Below are 14,916 nucleotides of genomic sequence, written 5' to 3'. Positions count from 1 at the left end.
GCCAAACAAAATAAGCCTTTAAATAATAACTTAAAGTGTTTATAATTATCGTATACAAAATGTAAGTTTTAAAATAGACTTCATGATTAATAACTATTACAGATATCTGTATAGGTAACTATGCAATAACACATAATTAATAATTATATGTACTCCTAACATGTAATTTCTATGTAATACCAACAATGAACACATAATATATTATTTGTTTTTTCCTCAATTTCTTGTAAAATTAAAAAATTTGACCTCAAACATTTGGAAACCATCTTCAGTGTATGAGAATCCTAAAAATACTATACAGCACAACAAACACCAATATTGGAAGAGTGATGATGTTACTATACCATAAATAACAATACTCTAGATAAAAACAAAATTGTCATTAAAATAAACCTTAAAAATTTTAATTGTGATTAATGATAACTATTTACCTGAACTAAGGTCCAAAATATTAAAGCTAAATAAAGAGCATTATCAATGGGTTGATTATTATTGAGTGTAGCTTGAGGATTGGATGAAAAAGATGAAGTCAAAGTAAAATCAGCTAATCTTTTTTCTTTCAGCCTCCAAATATCATTTAACCATGATTTTAAGCCGTCTGAGGATAACGGTAAATCTGCTTCATCATATCTATACAATTCAAAAATAATAAAATACATCAAACTTGAGGCATTAAAAATCAAGATTTTTAAGAGTATTTTTTTTTCAGAGTACTGTCCTGTCTCACGCATACAAATTGTATGTTTTAATATCCATGTACGACATACAAATATTACATTGCTACATTCGAATATAATATATTGTAGTACAATAAAATAAAGAAAGTTCATACTTTTTTCAATAAGTCAACATTGATTAAATAACATAGTTTAATATTTATAAAAAATGACGTTAAAAAATATTTTGATTTGAATTGGAGATTAGGTTTATGAGTTATAACTTTATAAGTATTTAAAGTTATAACTAATTAACTAATTGACTGAAATTTAATTTCTTATGACACATTAATCGAGGTACTCTGTATTGTGATTCCAAAAAAAAAATAAATGTATTTTGATTCAAAGTAAAAAACATGGTAATAGTTTTTGAAATAATGATCATTTCATGTTAAATTAATTACCTGATATTAAACAAATGAGGAATTTCTTTTAATTAAAATTTTTCATTTATTAATAACTTGATCACTATATAATTTAGGAGAAAAAAATTTAATAAATAAAATAGGTAATGTCCATAAATATGTATTAGTGATGCACTGATGCCTAATTATAGAAACATAAATTAGAATTAGTTAAAACTTGCCTTTTTATATGAAAATGCACACTTCTAGGAAATACACCTCGTAAAGCATCCATTTCACTCTGTGGTATTAAATCTGGGTAACCGATCGTCAAATCATACACTGCTTTAATTTGATTATCTATAAATAAAACTAATCTATATCAATCTGTTTTAAAAAGTATAAATATAAAAAATTTTACTTTTACGCATTGTATCAGTAAGGAAGACAAATCCTGTAGTTTTTGGGTGAAGCACATATTTATAACTGGGAAGATTGTTTTTTGCAGCATATTTGTTGCTACGTATGATATTGCTTGGCGATAGATCTGTTCCTTCAGGGAACAATAGAATCTATAATTATTGATAGATTAATTATTGCATTTATTTAAATTTTCTATCAAAAATATATTTTTCTTTATTTTGTAGTGTAACTTGTAGTTAATAATTAAGTAATTTTTTTTATCATATACCTTTTTTAAAATATATAATACCTGTTTTTAATATTAACAATTTTAGACAATTCCTGCATCAATTAATAAAACTATATGTTGATACATGAAAAAGTATTATAATAAAAGAACATAATAATTAGATTTATATTTTAAGCTATTAAATTTAATTAAATTTAAGAAAACTGTTATAAAAATGTTCAACTAATTTCTAACAAGTCAATATTCAAAATTTCTAACTACTATTTTAATACCATTTACCTGATGAGTATCGTTTACATCACGAAAGTATTTTAGTTGCTTTTCCATTGAAGATTGATCATGATCCCAACGACGATGTATGTATAAAAATCCCGATAATTGCATCACCCAACCAGCAAAAGGTACATGTCGAATAGCTGACTTAAGAACCATTTTTAGCTTATGTGCAGGTGGCTTGGAACTGTAATACATACCACCCCACAAGAAATTCCAATCCAACCGATTACGGTGATTCATTATTAACAATGCACCATCAAATGGATTGATGTGATCTCCAGTTATTACAAAACGAGTGTTGAACAATAAACGCATCAATATCTAAAAATTAATTACTATAGTTCAATGAATAAAAATATATATTGTAAATTACGAACGGTGGGATACATCTCCCACACAGAGAATATGATGCCTATAATATAACGGAAAGCATGTGGACAAACAAACATCAAGGGTACTGTTGGACAACATAGAGCAAGAAATCCACTTGTAATACTCAGATACCATAATGTGATGTATGCAATCCCTCGCCATTCCATTTTCAGTTTCTTTTAACTGTAAACAAATTTTTAAATTAATAACATAAAACCCCAAAAATTAATTTGATTAAATAAATGTACAAAAGCATGCTCAAAGAAATACCAAGCCAAGTACAACCAGCAGTTATAAATTAATAAAGGTTACGACGGACAATATAGAACTAAATTAAAATACAAATGTTTAATACAAATGTTGGTTATATTTAACTATATTTTTAGATTATATTTTTTTATGTGTAATTGTATAAGTTACATTTTTTTCTCTTATACAATTCAAAATGTAATATGTATAATTTATTATCATTGAGTAGATTACATTATCCAAACTATACTTAATGGTTAAATTATAAATTCACAACAAAAAAGTAACGCACATGAACAGAAATCAATTTTTCACAACTTAATGATTCACTTGTTACAATATTAATATACTATAATCACTATTTATTTTAATTATAATTATACTTCTCCAACTAATAAGTAATTAATTACACTATTTTTAAATTAAACCAACATTAATAGGCCAATTCATTAGTAATATAAATTTTTACTCATAAAGTTATATTGCAAAAGTGGTGTATGAAAGGTTACAATAAAAAAAAAAAAATATTTAATAAATATTTTGAGAGGTAACATGGCAGTTCCTTACAGTAAAATTCTTAAAAAAAAAATAGACTTGTATATATTAAATCAAAGCAATTACTTTGATAAAATATTGTTTGATTCATGATAACTATTTGTAAAAATAACAATTATGAACATAAAAGGTCTAAATAAATAAAATTAATAGTCTCAAAAATATAATAATACTCTGTAATAAACTGAGAGCCAATATTTTCAAAATAATATGATTGGAATTTTAAAATTTCAGAGAAATGCAAATAATTTTTGTTTATAAGTTTATAACACAGTATAGAAATAAACTAAAATTAAATTATAATATACCACTGTTACATCACACCAAAAAATAAATAAAATAAACATACATAGAGTTGAAAATTTAAAAATCACATAGTTTGGCCATAAAAGAAAAAAAATTCTCAGAAAATAAAAATGGACCTAAACTTTTTTATATTTTATATATTTCTTGAGAAGTTGATTGGCTTCACTATCTGTTTCTTTGTCCTAAAATAATTAATTATGTTATTTTAAAACTATTTCAACTATAATAAGATTAATGTAAGGCTATTATTTTATTGACCTCAGAATCCTTGACAGGAAGCTGCAATGTTTGTTCTAACCAATGCACAGCAGTTTCATACTCATTTTTTGCTAGATAACACTTGGCAAGATGTAGGTGACAGTCTTTTAGCTGAATTGGAGATTCACGTTGAAATTTTAAAAATAATTCAATAGCCTCTGGTATTGTACCTTTAGGTACTTCTCCATATAACCAACTGGCTATACGCCGGTCAAAAGATGACAAGACAGCAACCTAAATAAATATTAAGATTTGTTATTAAATTGTATACTAATTAATAAATTCAATAAATTTTACTTCATATTCAAGTTTTCCTTTTAAATAATATAAAGTTGGATCACGAGAATTTATTTTTATTGCTTCATTTATATGATTTTGGAATACGTAACCTCCTTCAATTTTTTCTTTAGTTGTACCTAACTGACCACGAGCACCACTACAAATAGCAAACCATTTGTGTGCATTGCAATTACCTGGATACATTTCCAAAGCATGCTTTGCCCATTTTAAACCTGAAAAATAAATTATTTTTTTTAGAATTTACATTTACCCAAAATATTTTAAATATTTCCAACCTTCATCAATAACAGATTTGCTCTTTTCTGGATTTTTTTTTGCTGCCATATAATATTTTGATACAAATTGACATGATTTTGCTAACCTCCAAAGTACCTCAATATCATCTGTTCGCTACATAAATGAATTAAAACACTAATGAGTATTGGTAAATGTATACTAAGAAGTAGAATGAAAATATATTGATTTACTTCTTCATTAAGGTTTACTAATATTTCATAAGCTTTAAGTTTATCTTCATCGGAACCTTCAAATAATTCATCTACTTGATCAAAAATATCATCACTGAGTAAAGAAGGTCCAGTATAATGGTCGCTAAAATGTTCTGAAGACAAACTACCATCTGGACTATAGAAACAGAATATAATTATAATTTTTACTAGCCACAAAGCGGAAAAAAAAATAACTTACTTTTCATTAAGAATGTTTGAATTTGGGGATTCTTCGTTTTCTGATGACATGTCGTGAAATTCGTCGTCAGTTCCTAATGCTGTATACAAACTAGCTTCACTTGTTACACTAGTACTACTAGATAAGGTTAATCTTTTTCCTGGTTTTATAATTTTTTTCCTAAAATTAAAATAAACGTGGAAAATGTATAAACATATAACATAAAATATTAAAAACATTTTACTTTAATGCTTTAAATTCTGCTTGAAGATCAAGTATTGCAATATTTAATTCATCAACTTCCTGTTTTAATAAAAGTTTTTCTTTTTTTTCTAGTAGTCGTGTTATAAAAACCACCCCAACTGAACCAACCGTTATTCCAATGCCAACTGCAACAGCTATTACTCCCTTTAACCAATGCGGATCTGTTGACATTACATTTGGTGTTCCTACACAATACAACAATCAGACACAAGACACAAAACACCAAATGTTTCTATCACCTTATTATACAATTGTATAAGATTGAACTGCAAATTTATAACATTTACATAGATATATTTATCTTTTAATAAATACTATGAATTATTAATTTATGAATATATAAATAATTTAAGTTCAACTATTTTGTAATAATTCTGTTTTATTTTTCAACTTCTAGAGTTTTTTAATTTTAAATTTTATTTCTAAATAAAAAGACAAAACGTATTTTTTTTTTAAGTATTATAGGGTCTACCTTACAAATATAGTTTAAAAAATTAATACATTTTTTTTTTATTATGTACTTAAAATAATACATTTTAAGGTATGTACAATGAACAAATTTAAATACTTATTTTTAACAAAAACTATAGTTACTCTGGATAAACTAAAATTATGTAAACATCATAGATAATAAATTTAACAATTTAAAATTGTTATTAATCTAGTTTATTCTTAGTCTAAACATAGACAAAATAAAAATAAATAAAAGATTAGTTATGATTTACCTATTTATTAATTATTTTATAGTTTTATTAATACAATAATTTTTCAAATATTTGAAGTAGATACAATTATATTATAAAATTCAAGTATATTTATTCTTTCTAGTTAATTTACGAGTTAATAAAAGTTATAAAAACAAACAATTTATATATTTTCTATTTAAAAATAGGACTTTTAGGTACTTAAATACAAATTATGATATAAATTAAAAAGTCCCAGTTACTTATTAAATACTATATTCATATGTTACTATGTTAATGTATATAATTTTCAACTAACTCCAAAGCACAAAATAATTATTACACATAATATATATATTAAAATAAATTGTAACTACCTACCAATGTAATTTATTTTAATGTAGTTCTATTAATTATAAGATGTTTAATTTGTTAAATTGTTATACTTATTATTATAATTCAAGTAAAAGTATTATTGTTATCATTCATAATATATTAACCTAATACATTTAAGAGGAGACTATACCCGCACATGTGTTGTCTCTATCTTATCATCACAACAAATTTGGGTTCAGCAGAACACATTTTGTGATGTTAGCTTTAATAATAGACTAAATTTGCCTATTATCAAATTTAAAAGAATGAATATTATTTAGGCAATGCCATATGCTTTTATTGACATCATCATTTTAAAATGAGTTATAGCTACGTAAAATATTACAACTTTAAAATGTTCATAACTCACTTTAAAATGATAATATCAATAAAAGTATATGACATTACCTAGATAATATTCTTAGCTTTAAATTTGATAATAGGTAAATTTACTCTAATATTAAAGCTAACATTACAAAATGTGTTCTGTTAAACGCAATTTGCTATGATATACGTTAGTAAGACATAAACAACACATGCAGGTGTAGCGTCCTCTTAACATAACCAATATAGTTACCTATAGGTTATAAGCTAAAACTTTCTTACACAATAATATGCTGTAAGATAATGCATTGATGAAGTATTATTTTATACAATGGTAATTAATATAATATTATTATAAATTTATCGATGATGATTATTAATGCAAACACAATATATTTTAAACTTAAATAAATAATGTATTGAAAAAATGTTCAAGATAAATTTACAAATAATAAAATATTAATTTTTATTATTATTATTATATCATAGATAAGTATTTAGTATATTGGTATAAACACTCAGAATAATTGGTGGTCGTACAATCACAATTCAAATGACATTTAATATATTTTATAGTTTTTCTTATTATAATAGTCTACTTGATAGGTATACCAGTATTTAGCAATTAGGTACCTATTAATTTACAACATAAAATATAACCAACATTAAACATTAAAGATAACCACGTATTAAATAGACAAACTATTAGATAGGTAATAACTAATAACATATGCTTTGTATATATAATTAAACACAAGCAATTTAAATTATTTTATTTTTGAAGAACATAATGTACATAAACTTTAACTGATTTATACATATTATAACGAAAATTAAAAATATTGTTATTCTTATTTTATTTCATTTAATAAAAACTAGACAAAAGAAAATATTTGAGCTTTATTTTTGAATACAGAATGTACTAAACACTTGGATATACCTATTTAAACACAAATATTTGACTGAATGTAGTTCAGAATTCTTCCACACAATTCAAATAATTGAAAATTTCCACAAAGAATAATATATTTTACTTTTTAATTTAAAATCATAAATCAACTAATGAATTCGTTTATAAACATATTCACATATGATGATTTTTGTAATAGTGTACAATTATATACATTCACTATTTCAAAATTCAAATAATATTAATTTTGATCACTTTGTATAATACTCAATATATTTATACAAACATATGTTGGGCACAAGTTATATTATAATTTTTAGTTTAAATATATTTTAAAAATTAGTTTTATTCTCAGTATTGTATACAAATTACTAAGATATAATATAGTTTGTTATAAATTAATAATTATAATATAAAGTCAAGTGCCAATTTTCAATAACTTTAATTACAATTAGATTGCTAAGTACCTGATTAAAACATGTCCGCCGTAACACAAACACAAACACAAAAGAACCGTTGATGTTATTCTACCACAGTGTCACAATACATTATGAGAAGCAAGAATGCAAGATACTAAGATACCTATAGGGTATGCAGTAGAATTAATGGTTAATAATAATCTTAATATTTTTGGAAATCAGACCAAAACCATTAAAATTTATCTGAACAATCTAGTTTAGGACGACTAGAATTGGGTTTAGAAAAAAAAAACCAAATAAAAGAATATTAAGAAACGTTTTAACAGGTGTTCTAATTCGTGCTGTTAATAATTATAGAGATAGGTAAAGGTATATTGTTAATATTCAACTGAATTCACTTACCCTTACGTCCGTTTATTAATGTGTACAAAGGTCATATGTTGTGGCCTGGACTGTCGCACTGGGAAAATATTATCTAAGCTTTTAAGATATTTTGAAAGTTATTCAATAGGCGCAATTCATGAAAATAATTAGACTGATATTGACACAAGATTAGAAGAAAAAAAACCTTATGAAAAAAAAAAAATATTGAGCTGTGTATCCGAAGTTCGCAACGGTCAAATAGTTTACGAACGAAGTTAGTAACTCAGATTGATAAGAGAACCGTAATCTGGTTTAAATATTTATTATTATATTTAAAATGAAATAACGTTTACAATTATGAGGTAGAATATTATGGTAATATTTATTGTTTATTAATTTAAATAATATTTTTATATTAAAATACCTATTACCTAATTTGTTTAAATATAACTTTGTTGTGTTCACAATTGTATGTATGATTTAAAGTACTAACTGCAGACTGCAGCCGAAACAATTGAAACATGAGACATAAGACGTACACAAGCACAACAACACACTGTTGCTCGGCTCGGTTAATGATAACCTGTACGTACAATTCGTAGATAATGTACTCTATACTACATTATCAATGATAAAATGTGGTTTAAATGTGAAACTATGAATACTAATTAGTTATTACCTTAGTTATTAGTAAATAGTTATTCTTATTTCTTTTTACCCACGTGATGGTTACTCAGGAAATTTAAATAATGCTCATTTCTTTGATATTTGAAGAGTAGTTATTTATACTACTTGATGACAGTCTACGATTAAAGATGACCATTTTGGGTTGACTGATATCTGTATTTGTTTCAATACAAAAATCTTCATAAAGACATTCGTATTTTATTTTTTAAGAAAAATTCTATGTCAATATTTCCATTTTCTGGTGCATTTTAGATTAACACATTTGTAATCAGGTTTGTAACTGTAATACATCACTAGTTATTGGTTATTGGTTTTATAATATATACATATTGATACACTTAAAAACTCACTAAATATTCATACTACTTAGACTTTGGTGTAAACTCATAATTGATCGTGCAAAAGAAAAAATAATGTCAAAAGTATCACGAAAAGTCTTATTAGGTTTTGTGGATGAACATATTGTAAATGAAAGCTGTTCTGATGATGCATATACAATAAATAAAATAGGAGGATTGCCTGTGAGTAGTTTGTTAAGCTAATATAAGCTCTTATAAGCATATAAGAAATGTATTTAAAAATAGATTTTTATTTTTATTATTAGGATACCCTAAATCAAAATTTTTCTCCAAAATGCCCACTATGTAATCGCCAGATACCATTACTCATTCAAATATATGCTCCTATTATAAATTCTATTTATCATAGAACATTATATATACATGCATGTGTAAGTCCAGGATGTTGGAATAAATCTCAGAGGTAAAGTATTGATTAAGTACTCTTTAATTAATTATATTATTGTTTAATAAAACATAATTCTTATTCAGTTGGATATGTTTGAGACGGCAGTGGATCGCAGTAGATCATTATAAGAATATGCAGCAGTCTACGACATTTATAGAATGGTGTGATGATGCGGACAACTGGGGTGAAGATCCAGTAGTTGAAGAGAATGATAACATTACTGTTAAAAGCCAAGTAATTGAAATTTGTGCTTCTGCTAGTGCTGAGTTAGAAAATTCTGATGCTGATGATAATGTAGTTGCTGAACCAATTGAAATTCCAAGTACAAATTGTCTTCAATTACTAGATAATAGAAAAGAAATACCTTCAGTAAGTTGTTCAATCAATCATACATATCTGTATGAATGAAAATTAAAAATAAAAATATATAGTGGAATAATAATTTAACATTTTTGTATAACCTGTGACATATCAAAATGTTTAAAAGTTGTTAAAAGAGTCAAGATTTTATTTTTAGAAATATTAAAATGTTTCTATACAATAAGTTTCCTATAAACAAATACACTATGAAGCTAGACTAGTTCCTTCTTATTTTAACTATAGTCTATAAGTTACTTAAAAAAAATAATTAGTCAAGAATTCATTTGAATATTGATTTAAATTAACCAGTGTCGTATCCAATTTTTTTTTTTTTGTAGGGGGAGGCTACAATATTTTATTGCTATACTCCGGCTCACAAGAGATCAGTACCGCATTTCAACCAAAACTTGTCCGATTCCGTGCATCTCTCACTCATTTACCCACTAACAACGTCTTTGCCGGCCATTTTACATGCTCATGAAAGTACTGATCTCTTGTGGGCCAAAATATAGGGCTAGGATACTACTGATCTTTTATAATATAGTAAGTTGGTTCATACAATCATATTAAGAATATTGAATTAAAAAACTCTCATAATATTTTCTTTGCTATAAAAATAAAAATAATAATATTAATAACCAGTTCGTTATATCATGATTATCATAATAATAGCTCTTGCTGTAATTTATAGAACTCAGTTTGGAAGTTATCTTATCATATCTCTATGTGCAACCTCTATATTATCTTAAATTGTGAAACGGCTATAAAATGTTGAATAATGAATACCAATGGTAAATGGTTAGTGAGTACAATACTACAATGATAGATACAAGAAACGAGTAACAAATTATTCCCACGAAACTACAAAAGGCAAATATAAAATTTCCAATTTGATATTTCAAGATGGAAGGACTTAGCTATGGCACTGAAATTAACATTTTTTTATAAAAATTAATTATTAAATGAGTTGCTTTAGTTTTGAGATAAGTTATAAATAGAATGTTTTATTTTTTGGTATTAAAACCTGGTATAAATAAATTAACTAAACTGCCAAGCAAATAATACAATAAATTATGTATTTCCCTAATAATTTATATAAAATTGAATTATATTAATTGAAAATTAAGTACTATAATAAAGATAAACATAATTTTTTTGAACATTGATAATAAATGTATTAACATTTTAGTAATATTTATGACAGGATCACTATAATATGAATATATATTTCGAGCCGTATTATATATCAGTAGCTTATGAAGAATCATCAGATACAGTAAAAGAGCATGCTAATAACTTATTACAAAACTATCAAAATAATCAAACAATTCTTGAAGAAAAGAATGAAGGCTATGAAAAAAGTTTACCAGCCCATGGTGATAAATATTTTGAAACATTTGCATCAATTATTAGAAAAAATCCTGGTCAAATCTTACGGTTTGTATAATAATATTAATGTATTTTTGTCTTCTATCTACAAACGTTTCTATATTATTTGAAATATAAACTTATTTAACATTTTGTATTTAGGTATTGCCGTACGGAGGGTAAACCATTATTTTTATATGAAGATATTGAACCAAATGAATGTACCAACTGTCAAGGTAAATTATTATTTGAGTTACAAATTCTGCCATCATTAATTACATATTTGAAACTAATATGCGGAGAGGAACATCATGGTAGTGGACATTTAGAATTCGGAACAGCTCTAATATACACTTGTGAAAATAATTGTTGGAATGAAGGCGATACTTATAAGTATGAATGTGTTATAGTTCAAGAAGAAAAACTATTTTAAATTGTTATACTTATTTAGTAAAAGGCTTAAAAAATCAATCAAATATAGTTATTTTATTTAAATGTAGCATCAAAAATAGTAAAATATAATGGTTATGTAATTTACACATGACAGATACACCAATTTAAAAATAGAATGAAGATAACTAATCAAATTATGATTTGCAATATTTTTTTACATTTAATTGAAAAATTGTTCATAAATTAATATTTGACGTCTTATTATACAAGGTCTGGGTCAAAATCCTGGTCATTGATAATCCCAATATTCCCAATATATATCAATGTCATAGAAAACTAAAATTTTTAATATACAAATTAATAATGATAACATTTTTTTTAAATCTAAGGAAAAAGAATAGACTACACTTATCCTGTACTTGTGTAGAACACTTCTATTGGGTTCATACGATAATAAATGTAAGCTGAATTTTAAGTTATACATTGAAAAAATAATTGTATTTCAGTACTAATATTTAAGTGTATAAAAAAAGTTATACCAAGAGTAAATCTGTATTTGAACACGTCATATAAAATAAAGTATATTTATTGTTATTATTAAACAGATTGTGATAAATTATATTAAATAAAAATAAAAAATTATGTAACTAGGTTCATAATAATAATAATTTATTTTTAAGATTATTATCTTTAAAAAAATAAACATGAGTATAGTAAATATAATCAGCTTAAAGTTTTAATTAAAAAAAAATCTTAACTACACAATTTTAACTTAATGTAACTACCTCCTCATTGGATCCCATTAATTAAAATATACAACTTATGACTTTAGTTATATTAATATATAAATATAATATACTTGATGAACAAAATATTAACTATCAGGACTTGAATATTTTTGCCATTATGCATATTTAACTTTAAGCCATTATTAATTATAATACAATAGATTATGTTATGTTAATATTTTATTCAAAAATTAATTCAACTTAGTGTATTACTAAGTTTTAGTTTAATTTTGATTTGACTAGATTTTTAACAAAATTGAACAATAAATGAATAGATATCATAATGCTAAACTTAAAAATACTCTAAAAAAATTGTTTAATTTTGAAATAAATGTTGAACAAAGATTGTAAATTTGTTTATTTTATAAATTTGTCCAACATTTAATTTATAAATAACAAAACAAAATAAAATTAATTTGTAGTCAAATTCTTTCAAAATGTAAATTTACTAATGAATTCATATAATACTGAATAATATTCCTTAATTGCCTGTACAATGCAGCATATTAAATAATTTAATTTAAAATTTAAAAAAATTGTTCTTATTGAATTTTTTGTGTTATAAATAACAAGTATACAACCTTTAATATTATACATAAACCTTCATTTTTTTCTTTATTAATTTAACAATTTGTGGTTTGGTATAAAAACTACGTCATGGTGTATAATTATTTAAGTCAAGTGTACTTGATTCAAAAAAAATGATCAACATAACAGTGACCACACATTATCCTTGGAAAACACATATAATATTAAACGATAGTTTTTCACTTCAAATTATGAAGGATTGATGAAAAAGTGTGTATTAAAAAAAAATAGTATCTAAACTCAACCAAAAAGTCCGTTAAAACTATAGTCCTATAGGCATTTAGTTTGAAAAATTTTGATTGATTAAAAGGACGCCATACCCGCACGTGTTGTCTCCGTCTTACAAGCAATAACGTGGTTTTCCAGGGGCTTCAGCTTAGGTAATGTATAGGCATAAAATAAATTAAATACCACCCTTGGGATTTAAATTTAAGGTTTAATATTAATTTTAGGTGGGTAGATGGGTTGAAATTCTGTATTTGACACCTGGTCTAAAATTAGTTCACCACGCCACTGCTTACAAGTACGTAACATAACAATAGATCACGTTTAGCTCCGTTAGTTTAAAAATGAGGGTGAATCGACCTATTATGAAATTTGATGGTAAGAACATAATCTGTATTCGTATGCTGGTTTTTTACGATTATTCAATTTTTTAGCAAGTTATGCATATATAATATACAATATACCTTATTTGTATGTGTGTGTGTAATAACTACCTACTTAATTAATAATAAACTAATAACGTTCAATATCGTATTATGATTTACATATATAATATAAATGCTGTGAATGATTGATTACTTTATAGTTTATACTTCATAGTTGCCGCCGAGTTTTAGTGGCTCATGCTAAAATTAGTTAAATACAGTACCTATACTGAATACTAATAATACTTACATAGTAGGTACCTAGTATAGTACATTAGTACATACATCACTTATATTCAAGTACAATTATTATCAGTTTCGTAGCCTCATATAATATAAATACATGTTTTCGCGTGTGTGTTATTATTTATTAGTTATACGTCCTATCTAGAAAAATAATAATAGTATACTCACTTAATATAGTCACATGAATGATGAATGAACAAAATGTATATTATTCATTAATGAACTTTATAGTTAATTGATGTTGCGCCGTCCATGTTTAATTACTATAAATTATCGAATCGGAACGAATATAACTGTTAAGTAATAATGTAATATACTATAAATTATAATAATATAGGTATGACAATTGCCAATACGTCATAAAATAAAATTATAAAATGTAAAATTACATTCCTAGGTACTACATTATTACATAATATTATGTACATGTAATTAATTGATATGACCTACCCTCATAATTTGTATTTTATTGTTTACGGCGTTTTTTGATGTCGATGACTCAAACGAACAGTTTCTACTCTTACTACTTCTATATTGAATACTGAGCAATTATAATGATTACAGATTAGGTCCAGGCCCCAGGGGTATATTAAAGCGTCTATGGCGCGCACGTAGTGGTGGTGTGAACTTTTTTTCAATGAAGTGACTGTTTAAAGTAAGTATCTACACACCCGTCACCCACTAATTGTTCCGGTGTTAAATCAATAGGGCTAAATCTATAACATCGAATAATAAAAGTATAAAAATTATAAATCGACGAGTCTTGGATCATTGAGATACCCACCTCCACATTTACGTGAAGCGATCCCCTTATAAAAAAAATAGCTATTAGGATAAGGTTAAAAATTTATATTACACGCAAGAGCACAATTTATTATACTTCTTGGTTGCGAACTAAGGAAAAAGCAACAAAAAGTGTTTATTGACTAGGTTCCTACCTAATTTTCTTGCGCAGTGAGAAAAATGGTTTTGAGATACATTGGGATTTATGGCATGTATTTAAAACTTGTATAACCAATACATCCCTGATAGGAGGATCCACACACGCCATCGTCCA

At 25.1% G+C, this 14,916-nt stretch overlaps 2 protein-coding genes across 7 annotated transcripts; one reads left to right on the top strand and one right to left on the bottom strand.

Annotated features, from left to right (window-relative positions):
• On the bottom strand, nucleotides 1-8,271 carry LOC113561287 (lysocardiolipin acyltransferase 1-like). Of its 4 annotated transcripts, XM_026967618.1 has the most exons (9): nucleotides 8,072-8,271; nucleotides 7,718-7,832; nucleotides 4,939-5,143; nucleotides 4,716-4,874; nucleotides 4,496-4,652; nucleotides 4,304-4,418; nucleotides 4,026-4,240; nucleotides 3,729-3,962; nucleotides 3,490-3,652 (listed from the first exon to the last, which is right to left on the bottom strand). In XM_026967618.1, the coding sequence occupies exons 3-9, from the start codon at nucleotides 5,127-5,129 to the stop codon at nucleotides 3,587-3,589; spliced, it is 1,137 nt and encodes a 378-aa protein (XP_026823419.1). In that variant the 5' UTR covers nucleotides 5,130-5,143; nucleotides 7,718-7,832; nucleotides 8,072-8,271; the 3' UTR covers nucleotides 3,490-3,586. The 4 variants fall into 4 exon arrangements, with proteins under 4 accessions (XP_026823421.1, XP_026823419.1, XP_026823418.1 ...); XM_026967617.1 differs by lacking the exon at nucleotides 7,718-7,832; XM_026967620.1 differs by lacking the exons at nucleotides 3,490-3,652; nucleotides 3,729-3,962; nucleotides 4,026-4,240; ... (3 more) ...; nucleotides 4,939-5,143; nucleotides 7,718-7,832 and adding exons at nucleotides 1-360; nucleotides 432-630; nucleotides 1,303-1,420; ... (1 more) ...; nucleotides 1,992-2,309; nucleotides 2,366-2,543.
• Nucleotides 8,272-8,483: 212 nt separating this feature from the next.
• Nucleotides 8,484-11,670, top strand: LOC113561288 (programmed cell death protein 2-like). Of its 3 annotated transcripts, none has more exons than XM_026967622.1 (6): nucleotides 8,484-8,617; nucleotides 9,090-9,240; nucleotides 9,324-9,481; nucleotides 9,550-9,835; nucleotides 11,031-11,263; nucleotides 11,357-11,670. In XM_026967622.1, the coding sequence occupies exons 2-6, from the start codon at nucleotides 9,133-9,135 to the stop codon at nucleotides 11,625-11,627; spliced, it is 1,056 nt and encodes a 351-aa protein (XP_026823423.1). In that variant the 5' UTR covers nucleotides 8,484-8,617; nucleotides 9,090-9,132; the 3' UTR covers nucleotides 11,628-11,670. The 3 variants fall into 3 exon arrangements, with proteins under 3 accessions (XP_026823423.1, XP_026823424.1, XP_026823422.1); XM_026967623.1 differs by lacking the exon at nucleotides 8,484-8,617 and adding an exon at nucleotides 8,655-8,991 and having other exon boundaries at nucleotides 9,550-9,700; XM_026967621.1 differs by lacking the exon at nucleotides 8,484-8,617 and adding an exon at nucleotides 8,656-8,991.
• Nucleotides 11,671-14,916: the final 3,246 nt, after the last annotated feature.

The sequence above is a fragment of the Rhopalosiphum maidis genome, chromosome 1 (genome assembly GCF_003676215.2).
Source record: "Rhopalosiphum maidis isolate BTI-1 chromosome 1, ASM367621v3, whole genome shotgun sequence".
NCBI classification, from domain to species: domain Eukaryota; kingdom Metazoa; phylum Arthropoda; class Insecta; order Hemiptera; family Aphididae; genus Rhopalosiphum; species Rhopalosiphum maidis.
Note: the sequence above shows the minus strand (reverse complement) of the source record. Positions and strands in the feature narration are given on the sequence as shown.